Genomic DNA, 15,661 nt, shown 5'->3' on the forward strand with positions numbered 1-15,661 from the left:
GGCTATGCTGATTCTAGGTCAAATCAGTCAATTTAGGGTAAAAGGAGAAGGGCTGAATCTTCTCGCTTAGCTCTGCATCCCCATCAAGGTGATGTAGGTCTCCCAGAAGGATATTCATCGCATAAACACTGCCCTCAAAGCTGAATTTTCAAATGTGAAATCTCTCATATCATCAGCCTTTTCAAGTTTGTTCCTAGGGTAGAGAATGCATGGGGTCCACATGACTTTGGTTCATAGATCACTCAGTTCCTAAAACACAACTACCAAGCGTCAACTTGAAAATTGTAACTGTTTGGACATATTTTTATTTAGAATCTTTAACTGAAAGCTCATTTATTTCTGTACTGCCCCACACTAGTAAGGGAATTAGAGATCGTGTTTTTGGCTATTCCCTGGATGGAGGAAAATAGAAACGTGGGTCTCAGTTGAGTGCACCAAGCTGTCATGCTTATATTTGGTGCCAGCTGGTCACCTGTTGGCAGGGCCAGAAGAGAGCCCCAGGATGAAATCCATCCTTGCCTTCTGCATCCAGCGTCCAATAGAACATCTCCATCAGAATGCCTCTTCCCTTTGCAAGTCACTCCACTGAAGAGGAAACCTCTCTGCCTAAGTGATGTCTAGTTATCAGCTTGTATTTTAATAGCCCACAAATTAAAAACTAAATGAGCTTTGAGGAATTATCTTTCCATTGTATGTTGTTTGAAGAGACACCCATCTCCTTGCAACCGAGCACGTTTTTTTGTCTCACAGACATACAGCTAGAAAAAAGCAGGGATAAAAATAAAGACATAGACTCCAAAGGACTCAGGGATCTTTATTCAAATATCTTTGTTATCATTTGTGTTGGTTTATTTTATGCCCTAGCCATTGTGCTCCTAAAATCCCGCCTTCTTTCACCTATCTTAGTTCTTCCTTTGACCCTCATGGACAGGCGTGGGAGGAAGATGGAGAGGAGAGGGAAAGCTGGTCACCAGGACACTGTCGTGACAATGACGCATCATTAGGAACACAGCCATTTAACAGACCAGGCTGAGAAGACATCATCGACAACTCAGACAGAAGATCATTACCCCCCATCATCACCTGAAATTAAAAAATACCTCCAAAAGAACCAGTTGCTGCTTTGTCTGCAAGAGGTGCTCCGAACAGTAAACCAAAGAGACAAACAGTCTTTAGTGGATTGTAGAGGGCTTAAGGAGGTATGAATTGCAATTAGCCATATGCTAGACATTCACAGCCCAACAGGAAATATGCCTGATGGTACAGGATCTCTGTGGCCCAGTTTTATCAGGTCAAAAGCAGAATGGCTGTTGAGTGAGGAATAATCCACAAAGGAAAGCTACAACACGATTCCATTCTTCGGCTTCAGACACAACAGATGGGAGCTCGTCCTGTGTTTGTGATTGCAGTCGCGTTGCTGAGTTATTACATATGCCCACCTAGAGTCTCTGGCTTGGGAGACAGGCAGGGAAAGCCCTATTCAGCCCTCAGCCTCAACTTCAGTGTGGATTTGGGGGCACATTTACTCTGTTTACAAAGGAATCAGAGTGCAAATGTGTTACAAAGATAATATTGTTCTATATTCATATTTCCACGTGAGAAAAAATTGCTCAGAGATGGGGCCTATAACAGGAGAGTGGTCTCCGGTAGTCTTAAAAAACAAAAAGGCACAAACTTTTGAGAATTTGGGTTTTCTTGTACTTCTCTACTAACTGTGTGACTTTCTCGACGTTCCTTAATCATTCTAAACATATCTAACCGCCTGAAATTCATCATTTCTATCATGTCAGGGTTGGACTCCATGATTTTTAAAAAATAGTATCCAAAATATGTGTGTGAGTGCGCCCTCTTCTGCACTCTCCTTTTCCTGAGAAAATCCATCTGCTTGCATTAGATTTGCAAAAGGCCACGTGACTAAAAAAAAAAAGGTGACAGAAGCATCTCAGCCCTGGTAGGAGTGCAAAATGAAACTGAGACTATTCAAAATCTTGTGCTAGAATAGAAAATTGACAGGAGGATCTGATTGGTTCTGTCTGGCTGTGAATAAGACACTCCTCTCACGCAAATGAAGACTGATGAAGAGTTTATATTGTTTAAAATGCATTATGATCTTTTGGCTCAAATAGCTGTATGCTAGTAAACGAGGGATTCTTTTGGTTCTGAAGATCCTGCAGATTCTTTTTGTGAATTTGTGCATTATTGTAACTTTCTACTAAGTGACTTTCATTACCGGGAGATAACAATGTTTGGCTACATTCTTCTTAAGGCAGATGAACACAGGGACAAGAGCCGTTAGACTGAAGACGGTTGACTGGATTGCAAAGCCCCCTTAATGATTTACTTGGTCCACGTCGTTAAGTTTAGATTTGGGGTTGATTTCATGATCAGATAATAGAGCAAGCGTGCAATTTACGTAGTCGCCAACTCCTCCTCCTCCACTCAGGCCATCCAGAATTGCAGCCAAGAAGGAAGTCTTCACTGGAATGCAAGGGCCCAGTATTCCTCACACCCAGAACATCCCCCGGGACGGAGGCATTGCTCAGCGAGGGTTTGTCGAATGAATTTAATAGTTGCATTTTCAGAATAATTTAGGATTGGCGACCTCTCCTTTCTGAGATTGAGTAGATCACACTTGATTCTCTGAAATCTACTTTGGCTGCCTATTTTCTGAGAGCAATGTCAATTGTTGGTTTTAACTGGAAGGCCCAGTTGTGGTTAAAACTCTCCATATGCAGGTTATCATCAGCTTTGAGCAACACTCAACAGCTAAGGTGGTGGAGGCAGTTCCAGCAGCATCCAGATTTTAATCTGGGGCAACTTGGAAGCACTTGTCCTTGTATAGGGTACATGTTCACCCATCCTACTGCACTGTAGTCCCAGTTTATTGACCCCATGAGTAAAGCAAATTCATCATTTTGGGCTGTATTCCCTTGTTGGATAACTCGCAGGTAAGAAATAGTAGCAGCAACCACAGGAACAACAACACGGACATTTTCATTAAAGTTGAGCTTGTTGAATTAAATGAATGTCCTATTATCTAAGCTCAGTGCCTCTTGGGACAGCATGTAAAACTGGACTCTCAGCAAGCAAAACACTCTGCTATCTAAATTCAAGTACAATTAATGGCTGATTTCCCTCATATTTCATATCCCTCTACCATAACCTCCTGAATTTTAGACTTAACTCTATTCATTCTTTTTTGTTTTCTGTTTTTTGGTTGTTTTTTTTTTTTCAATTTAAATTCAATTAGCCAACATGTAGTACATCATTAGTTTCAGATGTAGAGTTCAATAAATCATCAGTCGCATAGAACACTCAGTGCTCATCATATCACGTGCCCTCTTTAATGCCCATCCTCTTTTCCTTTATTGCTAAGGTTTAAGACATGGGAATGGTCAATTTCTCCCCATTAATTTAGATTTATTTTAGTATATGAATGACAGTTGTTGGTTTGGGAGGCTGGTTGATGGAGACACATTCATCTCCCTGCCAATTCCATCTGCTTTTTGCTTCTCCTCCCTCAGTCTTCTTGCTCCTTCCCCCTGGGAGGGAGGCTTCCTTGTGATCTGGTTATTCTCATCATATTTGCTTTGTTTATATCAACTTAATATTGACAGAGGTATTTGTACTTCGGTTATCTTTATTAAGGTGTGTTGCTGCGAAATATTAACCATGAAAGGTTATCACAGCATGGAGGTTTATGAAGAAGGAAAAATGTTCTTCAGATTTTTAAAGAAGATAGTAATTCTTGGTACATTTAGGTGGGTCTATGACACTGATTTCTGAGGACTTGAAACAACACCTGACATGCGTGAAGTCTTGTTATCTTGCACACCAAATTTCAGTAGCCTTCTGGGACACCAAATTACCAATAGAGCAGAAGACATGATAGAGTGGTTAGGTGTGCAGCTTTTAGAATAATAATTTAGAAAGATTATAATGACTGAGTCTATTTGCCTCAAAGCCTTATATAATTTACCAGATAAAGCTTACCGTTTTTCTTCTCAGATCCCCAAAAGTATGTATTTGACAGACACCCTATTCTAAACATTATTTTAATTTTTTGTTTAAAAAAAAAAACAAAACAAAACCCGCAATGCTCATTACTCCTGAGTGATAAAGGAAAGATTCAGGTACTATAAAATTATGGTAGGAAAGGGCTTAAGAAAAAGAAAAATGAGAAAAGAATAGTCAGATGGGGAAAATACGCTCTGAAAATGGAACTCTTTGCTAAGAGCCACAGATGCAATACCTTGAACCTCAGGAGAGCTTTAATTAGTCCAGCTCTTTCTTCAGAGCATGCTCTGAAGCTCTGGTGCTGACTGTAAATTAGGGCAAGGAAATCCAGCAGGGGCCTGGGTGGGTTAAGGGGGAAGGGCAGGATCTTAAAGGGGCAATGACCATTTAAAAGAGCAATGCTGGTCTGTGCCACCATTCCTGTCCTAGGCCCTGCAACCCACCACTACCAAGCTACTCCACCCTTTGTGTTCCCTACCTTAGTTAATAGTACCTCCATTTTCCCAGTCATCAAGGTCAGAAACATAGGAGTCATTCCTGATTTCTCTCTCTTTTGCCTGTGCAAAATGCAGTTACTATCAATTTTTGAAATTTTACTTTAAATTTGACTTCACTTCTCCATCTTTATTATTACTGTTCCGGTTTAAGCTCTCAGGTCCTCATTGGTTCTTGCCTGGGCCATTAGAGCAGTGTTTCAACTGGTGTTACATGCTTTTAACACTGCTGTCAAGTCATCTTTTAAAAATCATACCAACTCTAGCTTAAAACACTTCAGTGGTTCCCTATCACCTGTAGGCGAAAGTTTAAGCTCCTTAGCACTGCATCCCTGGCCTCTATCAACCCATCAGATTTCATTTCTGACAATCCACAGGTTGCACTTTCTGTTCTCACACTAGCCAACTGCTTTAAGCATATATGTCCATATATGTCTAATACAAGATGAATTAATATACAAACTTTTAAGAAGATGAAATAACCCAATTTCTACTTAACAATTTATTAAGTTAGTCATATCATATGAATATTAACTTATAGTTTTTAAATTCCCCATACATCATGATGTCAAAGAAGTTAAAACTATGACTTTCTTACCAATAGAGAATGAACCCATGTCAAAAATTTTATTTTAATTGATGAAAGAACCAGTACTCTGGAAAAGCTGGTGCTAAGAACAGTTGAGGAACTGGTAATTTCTAAAAAAAAAAAAAAAAAAAGTTAAAATAGGATTTCTAGATTTGTACAAAACAAGTGAATGTTTTATACAGTAATGAAGTAATAGGTTATCTTATCTATTGAACATAGTCATTTACATCTCTACCAAAAAAAATCTACAAATTTACATGGAACTGCACAGTATCTGGACTCTAATTTGTAGTAAATACAAAAGTTAAACACAGGTAAATTCTCTTAGAGAATTAAGTAATCCTAGAGTGGACCTGTTAAACGATGCTTCATTACTACATTGAAAGGACACACAGTCCTCTTCTTGCTTTCTTATTATTTCCAAGTGCCGGCTAATTTTTCTTAACAATAGAAGTTTTTTAATAAAACACTTCACACGAATCTTCTCCATCAGTGTTTTAGCACCACAACAGTAACTTCTTGAGTCACCTAACAAAGTCTTCCAGAATATAACATCTTTATGCCCTCCAGTGTTTTCTCAGATAAAATGTTCTTGGAATTGTTGGGGAGAAAACATTTTCATTTTACCATTCTAGGTTCTTTGGCTGGTCTAATAATAACATAAAATGGATTAACAGGAGAAAACATTTAATTTCATCCATACAGGGAATATGAATATGAGATCCAAGGACAAGGAGGGCACTTGAGGCTTATATGCTATCCTGAACTAAGGTATGGGATAGGGGCCTGGGGCTTCAGAAGGGTAAAGGGTGATTCATAGGACAGTAAGAAGAGCAGATGTTTGGTAATTAGATGTTTGTCCTGCCACACAGGTAAGACTTTCAGATAAAAGAAGTTCTCTCTTAGTAATCATTCTCTTTCTGGGATAGGCCTCCTATCTAGATTCTTTTACATAGTTTAAAGGAGAGGAAAATTTTCCTTGAGTCTGCTGTGCCTCCATTGCCTTCTGCTAAAAATAGTCAACATGCTAAAGTGACAAATTTTGGGGAGACTTGTTCTGCATCCCTTCAGAATCTTGTGTAGTTTCCTGTGAGTTTGAAAAGAGAATAGATGTATTAAATAACTATGAACATTATAGAAGAGTATATGGTTATATAGATGTTAAAAATATAAGCGTAACTACCGAAATAATAATAATAATAATTAATAATGATAATGCAATCTGTAGGTCCCCAAAAAGCAAAAAGAGAGAAGGGCAGGATGAAAATGGCTTTCAGACTCCAACAGATGGCAAAGAAGGGGGGGGAAAAAAAGATGATGGCAAACAGAAAATGAAATGGTAGAAATCATCCCAAATATATTGCTCACAATAAATATAAATGGATTTAATTCACATGTTAAAAGACAAAGACTATCAAATTGGATGGACAAAAAGATCCTCCTTCCATAAACATGCCTAGAACATAATGAACACAAAAGGATGAAAATAAAGATTATAAGGAAAATAATACCAAAAAAACCCCCTGATGCAGCTGTTAAAACCAAGCTCAGGAGGTGCGGGAATGAGGGGACTCAAGGCCGGCGACCCCTCACTCGGCCCTGCCTCATCCTCCTCCGCACCTTTCCCGCCTGGCAAATGCTGCTGATCCTTCGAACACCTTGGCATCCATCACCTCCCGTCCCATCACCTTCACCTTCGCTCTTCGGCATTTCCTTTCTACCTCCTGCATATTTCTGTTTGCAAATGAAGCTCGCGGCTTTACGAGAATTCGTTTACCTGTGACCCCTACAAAGCTAGCACGGAGTAGGACTGCAAAGCAAGTCTGAGCAGCATTCTGCTCCGAAGGCTCCACAACGCCCCCAAAACCCCCCACCCCGATTTGTGCAAAGGAACAAACAATGCTGAGCCCCCACCGGGCCGCCCCGTTATCGCGCCCCCGCCCCAAGCAGGGCCCGGGCGCCGACCGGCCGCTGCTTCCGTGTTTCTCCATCCGCGAGCATGCCTCAGCCCGAGCCCACTTCCTCTTCCCTCGCCCCGTGAGCCGCGCGCTCGCGGACCCAGAGCCCCAGCAGGAAGCCCCGCGGCCCCGGCGCCCCGCCCGCGCACACGCGCCGCCCCGCCCCCCGCCCCTCCCCCGTCCCGGCCCCCGCCCCCGCTCCCGCTCCGCGCCGCCGGGCCGAGCTGGGGCTGCCGGGCCAGGCCCGCCATGGAGGTGGAAGAGGCGTTCCAGGCGGTGGGGGAGATGGGCATCTACCAGATGTACTTGTGCTTCCTGCTGGCCGTGCTGCTGCAGGTGAGTCCCCCGCCGCCGCCCCCCTTCCAGCGCCCCGCTTCTCCGCCTCCCGCGGACCATTCCTCCCCTCTCTGGTCCCCCCCCCGCCCGCCCCGCCGCGAAGCCCGGCCCGCCGCCGCGTCTCCACAAACCCCGAGGGGCCGGCCGCGAGCCCCCCACCCCGCGCGAGGGCCGGCCTGGGTGGGCCGCAGCACGCCAAGGTCGCCGGCGGGCCTGGCCTGCGATGCCCGCCCAAGCCTCAGAGCCTGCCCCCTTGGGCGGTTCCGCCAGGCCCCCCCACCCCGCCACCTCGAGTGGGAGAAGGAGTGGGAGAAGGGGGGGGTGTACTTCAGCTCTTGAGCTGGTGAATAAACGGTGCCTAGTTCCGCGGTTACCTGGACTACACCGTGAAAGCACCAGGGAGTTGTTTCTCACCTGTGGCTACGTCACCTTGGAATCTGGAGCCCAGAGAGAGCCCTGATCGCCAGCTCACGAAGGTCCGATCTGGAGCGGCCTCCTGCAGTTCTGGGCATCTGCTTACCATCTTTTCCCGATTCGAGGGGGCGTCCTGGGCTAGATGCTTTCCGTGCAAAGGCTTTATTTCTCTCCTGTTGAAGTTCTGCTGGGTCATTCTGCCCAGAGGCCAGCGTCGGGCGGAGCCTCCTATAAGTTGAATAATGCCATCTACGAAGTGTGGTTATACGCTAGAATCGTTTCTTCCTCGTACAGAACTCTCAGACTGCTTGCCCACCCAGCCTAAAAATGTGCGTTTAGTATGCTCAAGGTCACTATAGATACACTTTGCCAGGCAAGAGTTACTCCTTTGCCCTTCTGAATGGCCCATTTAACATCAATTACTGCTCCCAATATTCTAAAGGCGGTTCATTCACAATTCTTTAGTAGTATTTACTGTGAGTGGGTCATTGTACTACTTCAGTCAACACATATTTAGTGAGTGCCTACTATGTGCTTGGCAGGGGCTACAACGGTGGAAAAATCAAAGCCCCTTTTCCGGTGAAGTTTGCCTTCTAGTGGGGGTGGGGTGAGGCAGGCAGACAGGTAAGTGAGGACAGTGACCATGACCATGCGATGATAATTTTCCTAAGGAAAGTACAGGGAAGTCCTGAGTCTAACCACCACACCGCCAGTTGCTTAAACCTGGCATAAGGCAGCTGCTCAGCCAGCAGAAGGGGGTGTGGGGGAAGGTAAGGGTTGTCTTACTGATTCTGTTTTCCATTAAAATGTTTGCAAGTTCAGTTGATTATATCACCAGCCAGAAGAGCTGTTCAAATGATGGACACATAGATGATGTCAGTCCTTTTTCTGGCAAAGCAAGTTCTCAGTTCACAAATATGCAGTATTCTGAGGTTCCTTTAAGTTCGTTCTTTCAGCTTTAAATGTAATTTTCCTGTGGAGGAAAAGGTATTTCCTAAATCACAAAAGAGTATTTCATACAGAGAAAATAGAATTGTGTCCATGATGCCTGATGTTCATTTATAATACTTTTTCTTTGAGAAAATTCTTTTTCTTTCCTCTTCTAACCAAGAATTCCAGGCACATGACTCCTCTTCTGAACAATGCCACCCTGCCCCCCACCCCTATACTCCACCTGCTGTCATCTTGCGGGCCTAGCCAGGTATCCACCCACAGGGGATAAGTTTATCTTGAGGGTGTGCAGCACTAAAAAGGCCACTGATCTGGGTTCAGGACCTGCTGTTTCCGTCACTTAACTTTTCTTTATGGCTGACCCAGTTGGTTAGAGTTTAGTACCAAAGAGCTCTAAGCCTGAGACCATGACTGTTGACTGATGCCTGCCTGACATGTGGTCAGTCTTTGCCATCAAAGAACCAGGTCTTAAGAGTGTTGGGAATGCGCGACTTTATCTTTAGGTGTGGGCTGGGAAGTGCCTGTTCAGGGGACCCCTGGGAGCCCCATTACACGGTTGTAACACGATGCTTCCATCATCTTGTGGGGTTTGCTTCTTCCAACAGAGGAAAAAGTTAAGAAGCCCTTTTCAGAGTAGGCTTAGATGGGAGGTTGATGTTTGCTTTAAAACCCAAAGCCCTGGGGTGCCTGACTGGCTCAGTTGGGGGAACGTTGATCTTGGTGTTGTGAGTTCGAGCCCCATGTTGGGTGTCGAGATGACTTCAAAAAATAAAATCTAAAGAAAAAATAAATAAATAAAAATAAAAACCAAAGCCCTGGTCTCCCGTTGCCCAAGGAACGTGGAGACCACCTGCGCAGCAGCCCTGCCAGGGAGAGGGAACCCTGCCAGAGAGCACTGCACATTGTGGATGGGACTGCCAGGGAGAGGGACAGCCAGACAGGGAGCCTTTTCTGCATCTGCGGTTTGGTAATGGCCATCCCCAGCTGAGAAACACAGCACTAGGGGGACAGAGATAGGAAGTTTATATCCTTTTGCGTTTTCTTCCTTCTGGGGCCATTAGTATTATTTCTAATGGTTTTAACTCCCTTTTCAAACATATCCAAGTTCAAACTAAAAGGACAAAACCACATTACAAAGCCAACTGTAAGGGTCTTTATGTTAACTGTTTTCTTGGATTATTGATACCATCACATAGCTCATCAAAAGTTACGTCAAGGGGCGCCTGGGTGGCTCAGTCGGTTGAGCGGCTGCCTTCGGCTCGGGTCATGATCCCGGGGTCCTGGGATTGAGCCCCGTGTCGGGCTCCCTGCTCATCTGGGAGCCTGCTTCTCCCTCTCCCACTCTCCCTGCTTGGGTTCCCTCTCTCGCTGTGTCTCTCTCTGTCAAATAAATAAAATCTTAAAAAAAAAAGTTACCTCAATATCCAGTTTCCTTTAGCTAGGAGACTTATCTTCACACTCTTTGCAGACACAATCTTTGGAATCTCTATAGTGGTCACCTTTCAGGTGTGAAAAGAACAGTTGCAGATTTTGTAGATTTCTCTTCGCATGATAAGATGCAGATGCCCCTCATAATAGTGCTATGTGGTTTGAAAGTACATAAGCCAAAAGCTTAAAGGAAAAAAATATTTGCCTTATGTAAAAATAGTTGTCTTATGAACAAGCAGTAATATTTCATTTTGCAGTTAGAGAAATTCTTACTCTCCAGATATATGTGCCCTCCCTTGGGTAAGAGCTATTTGTGGTATGTAAATATGAATAATTCTGTGTACTTTATTTCTGTTTCTATTTCCTGACAGTGATTCAGACTTGACGCCATCATCATTATTTGGTGTTTGCGTCTGTGTATGTTTGTTTGCCAGGTTGTCTGGAGGAGGAGTGTTGGAGTACAATTCTTTGTTTTTGGATCCCTTTAGACACAAAGTAAAAATGGATCCTACTTCTTTGTTCTAAGCCATAGACTCCAGCTCCTTCATTTTCCTAGGGATCACGGATCACAGATTGTAGTATAATTTGAACAAGATTTAAAACATCCATTAGCCAACATGTAACCTGTAACAAGCATTAGTTTCACCAGCAAAATTGTGATGACATTGTGGACCCAAGCTTGAGGTACGATCCTCTGGTGTTCTGGAATGCATTATTTTAATGTAAACTCTTAATAACCCCAACTTTATTTATCAGCTCCTGGAACTAACAGTGCATTCAAATCATTCACACAATAAATGTCTTTTCGTGGTGCCTTGAAAAGTGGAATGATTGGCCAGGCAGTGTTGCAGAAGAGGGAAGTGCATCAGTCAACTCATGAAAAGATGTTTACCTCCAGTGGTCATTTGGGACAGGCATATTAAAATGACTATGAAATATCATTTCACACTTATTAGATTAGCAAACATTAAAAGATTAGCAAACATTAAATCACAGTACAGGTGTGATGAAAATGAGGAGAAGTGGGAAATTCCGGTTTAGAGACCTATTTGGCCCTGTCTAGTGCAATTAAAACCTAGCATTGGACTCCTAGGTGTGTGTCCTCCCAGTTTCTCTTGAACATGTGCATAAGGAGGTATGTCTAGGATGTTTATTGCAGCACTGTTTGTAATAATAAAAATGAGTAGCCACCTAAATGACTCGTAAAGAGGGACCGGATAATTAAAATGCGGTATAAATTTGATAGAATATAACAGTTGAAGTGAATGGAGCGGATCTGTAAACAGCTACAGGAATGAATTTCTAAAACACAATGTTAAATGAAAAAAATAGCCAGCATGATGTATACAGTGTGACACATAACTTCATAAAAATTTGTAAAACCTGGGGCGCCTGGGTGGCTCAGTCGGTTAAGCGTCTGCCTTCGGCTCAGGTCATGATCCCGGGGTCCTGGGATCGAGCCCCGCATCGGGCGGGCTCCCTGCTCAGCGGGAAGCCTGCTTCTCTCTCTCCCACTCCCCCTGCTTGTGTTCTCTCTCTTGCTGTCTCTCTCTCTGTCAAATAAATAAATAAAATCTTTTAAAAAAAATTTGTGAAAACAGGAAACAATACCATATTTGGTTTATGAATATGGACAATGTAAAAGTATAAACATATAGAGTAGAAGACTCCACACCCAATTCAGGAGATCGATTACCTCCAGGGGATGAAGGGACGAGTGGGAATGGGAGGGCTACAAAGGAGATTTGCTCTGTATTCATCATACTGTATTTTTGAAATCTGAAGCAAATATAATAAAATGAAACTAGTTAGTTGTGATGGCGGGTTCATGAATTTTGTTTTGCTTCTCTGTGTTAAATTTTGAAAAAACTACAAATGTGGTGTAGATAAGATGTGCGTACTTAGAAGACAATGCTACAGTTCACTGTATGAGACTAACCGTCCACTTTCCCTATTGCTGTTCCTTTAACCTGTTAGCGCTGTGAGTCATGGTCTGTGAATTTAACATTTAGGAGCGTGAGGTAGAGGGAGTTTTGTTCAGGGTGCTTTATTAAACTCTGTATAGAACACTGTCACAACGAACGTCTCCCACCTGCTTGCATTTGCCTCCATGTCTTAATCTCCCCAGGAGATTCACGGAAAGGCTTCTTTTGGTGAGGTATCTCTGGGGTGGTTCTAACCTCTCAACCATCAGCAAGTAATGAAGTTCCTTCCGTACATATTGGTGAAGACCTCACTGGGTTAGTCGTTAAGACCGGCCCTTGTGCCTCAGGGGCTTGTCACCACCACCAGGGGTTCAGCCATGATGAGAACATAGGGCATTAGTAAGAGCTGCTCTCTCATGACTCCAGAACACAGGAGCATCCACCGGTGTTCTCTGCTCGTTTGAGCAAGTGTTATGCTGCCCTTACCCTCAGATTTAGTTCTGCTGCCCTCAGACAGTGGCCGTGAGTTTCGGTGATAATCTGGAGAACCTTGGCTGGTGTTCTTCCATCACTTTAGGTGAGTGGGGCACCATAGTTCAGAGAGACCAGAGCTACACTGCCCCCAAGTCTGGCCTCTGGAAAGCTGTTGTCTATAGACAGACACTGCCCCCTGGCGTAAAGCAGATGAAGTTGCAAATTGATCAGACCAGATTTCCATCCAGGGCCGTTATGGACATACAGGGAGTCCCGGGGAGGTTTAGAGAGCTCCTCTGAGCCTCGGGCATCTCAAGAATTGGAATGTGCCTTGGAAAGCAACCAGCTCAACACCTCTACAGCACCCAGATCCCCAGCAGCATGCCTGCCAGGGCCTTCCACAGCACAGCTGCTTAGCATGTGCCCTGACAGAGAAGGTATTCCCTTAATAAGACAGTACACACACACACACACGTCATTAAAAGTGTGAAGACAAACAATGTGTGACAGAAAGAATGCTAGACTTGAATGCTGTGACCCTTTGCTGTGAGATGGCTGAGTGAGTTTATGCAGGTGACTCCTTGGTCGTTACTGTGCTCTGGGAAATGGCTGGATCATGAAAGTTTAATTAATTTGTTTTGCAAGTTCAGAATTTCTTAAAGTTGCCCAATGCCCGGCAGTTGGTTGGCATTGTGTCAATGTCACCTTGAGGTTTGCAGAATAGGAGCTTGGTTCATCACCACGGTCCGAGGCTGCCTTAGGAGGGAGAGCCAGCAAATCCCAAGACACACGCAGCTCAGGAATCTCACCTCTGGTTTCCTTAACCAAATGCTCAGACAGAAATAGACACCTGCACTCAAGGGAGTCATTTGATGCTCACCAAGTAGTATATGGTGATTGTACAAAAAAGAGGAAATATAGAAAAAAGAAAAAAAAAACACCAGAACTCTACCACCCAGACATGAAACATGCTCACATTTTGGTGGATTGCCTTCCAGACTTTTTATTATACAAATGTGTACATTTGCCTTTTTTGCATAAATTTGTATCTTAGCCAGATTTTTGCCTCTCAACAGTATCATGAATGCCTTGCTGTGCTCATAAGTGAACAATCACCTATTTTCTAATGGCTGCGTTTAGTGTTCCAACGTACGGCTGTACCATAATTTGCCTATTCCGTGCTCTCTTGTTGCAGATGTAGGCTGGTTGGTTCCTGTTTTCCACGGTTCTGAAACCCATGCTCCTGGGCTGTTGTCTGGCTCTGGCCTGCACTTCTCCTACTTGGCTGTTGACCACGCTTCCTAAGCTCCAATTTCTCCTGACTCCATTGCTCGCTTTCTCCCTAGACGTTCTTTGTTCCAACTTTATGGGTGGACTAGAAATGTAAACTTCCTAAACATCCCTTCCTTTTACTTCAGAATTAATTTTGATCCTCACCTATCATTATATTTCTCCACAGTGTCCGAGAGACATCTCTCCCCTCCTTCCAGAGATATTCTCTCACCTTTGTTCTTGATTCTCTATTACTCCATCAGTCATTTCTAATCTTTTCTTTTTAACCTATTTTGTTAGTGAACATGCAGTGCAGTTTTGGTTTCTGGAGTAGAATTCAGTGATTCTTCACTTTAAATATACAACACCTGCTTATCACAACAAGCGCTCTCTCGTCGTTTCTGATCTTCAATCTTTCTGCATTCTCTGATGTCCCAAAGAATGGCTTGCGTGGTAGATTTAGGTGGTATATGGAAATAGTATTAAATAGCATCGGCTTATAAAGTGAGAGGGTTGTTTCCTCTTCCGTTCTGCCTTAATCTGTCTTTTATCTAAGAAGAAAATCTCGTGTCGTGCTAGCACTTCCCAAAACATTTGCAAATATTTCTGTTTTAACAAAGGGAATGAGCTAGAAGTAAGAACTATAGAAGGGGCCAGACTTGGGCAGAAAACATTGCCTAGTTGGAATGTAGTGACATTTTTCTGTTTTCATTGTATTTATTATTCCTTTTCTTTTAAAACTTCTTTTTAAATTATGAAACATTCCCAATGAAATACAGGAAATAATATCACAAACACACATGTACCTACTTCCAGATTTGGTAAGTGCTAATATTGTGCAATATTTGTTCAAGGTAGTGTCAGTCACAGTTCAACCAGAGAGGCAGGAAGCAGAACTCCTGGGATGGAGACCCATGTATGTGTGTATATGTGTGTGTGTAGCATATTTATTTATATGTATATGATTATACATGTAGTCAATGAGTAATTTATTACAGGGATTTGACCATATACAGTTGTGGGAGCTGGCCAAGCAGTCCCTGTAAGGCTGTTGTCTTTGTGTCTGCTGTTGGAGCTTGAAGTCTGCAGGAAAGTCTGGAAGGGAAACTATGACCTGGAAGCCATCAGAATTGACTGGAATCTGTCATTCTCACTGCTTCCAGTCTTGATGAAGCAACTGCCTTCCATCACGGAACTAAAGGCACACCTGGCCAGGAGTCAGAGATGCTGAGAGAGGGTCCAGGGGAACGTGGCTCAGTTGTAGGCCCAGCTGCCTGCTGCACCAACAAAGTGAGCCAGCAAAGAAGTGGCATGTATGTGAGGCACCAAAGCACCTGCCCCGGGCTTCTGAGCATAAAAACAAGATGGCTGCTCCTTTGCTTTCATCCCTCCCCCCCTCCAAATCCTGCTTGAAAATCTCTCTTGTGAGATTAACAAGTCAGGAAATGACAGATGTTGGCGGGGATGCGGAGAAAGGGGAGCCCTCCTACACTGTTGGTGGGAATGCAAGCTGGTGCAGCCACTCTGGAAAACAGTATGGAGGTTCCCTAAGAAGTTGAAAATAGAGCTACCATATGATCCAGCAATTGCACTACTGGGTATTTACCCCAAAGATACAAATGTAGGGATCCGAAGGGGTACGTGCACCCCGATGTTTATAGCGGCAATATCCACAATAGCCAAACTGTGGAAAGAGCCAAGATGTCCATCGACAGATGAATGGATAAAGAAGATGTGGTATGTATATACAGTGGAATATTATGCAGCCATCAAAAGGAATGAGATCTTGCCATTTGCAACGAC

General features: G+C 43.6%; 1 protein-coding gene and 1 long non-coding RNA gene across 2 annotated transcripts in view; one reads left to right on the plus strand and one right to left on the minus strand.

Moving 5' to 3' along the window:
- Positions 1 to 15,661, minus strand: part of LOC115943959 (uncharacterized) — a 1,191,882-nt gene that overhangs the window by 686,373 nt on the left and 489,848 nt on the right. The window lies entirely within an intron of this gene.
- Positions 7,256 to 15,661, plus strand: part of SLC22A15 (solute carrier family 22 member 15) — a 61,213-nt gene continuing 52,807 nt past the window's right edge. The window contains exon 1 of the mRNA XM_081816795.1: positions 7,256 to 7,394. Within this exon, the coding sequence (XP_081672921.1) occupies positions 7,308 to 7,394 (87 nt within the window). The 5' untranslated portion in view covers positions 7,256 to 7,307. The remainder of the gene's footprint in view (positions 7,395 to 15,661) is intronic.

This window comes from Leptonychotes weddellii, chromosome 4, assembly GCF_054177405.1.
Source record: "Leptonychotes weddellii isolate Sample4059 chromosome 4, ASM5417740v2, whole genome shotgun sequence".
In the NCBI taxonomy this organism is placed as follows: domain Eukaryota; kingdom Metazoa; phylum Chordata; class Mammalia; order Carnivora; family Phocidae; genus Leptonychotes; species Leptonychotes weddellii.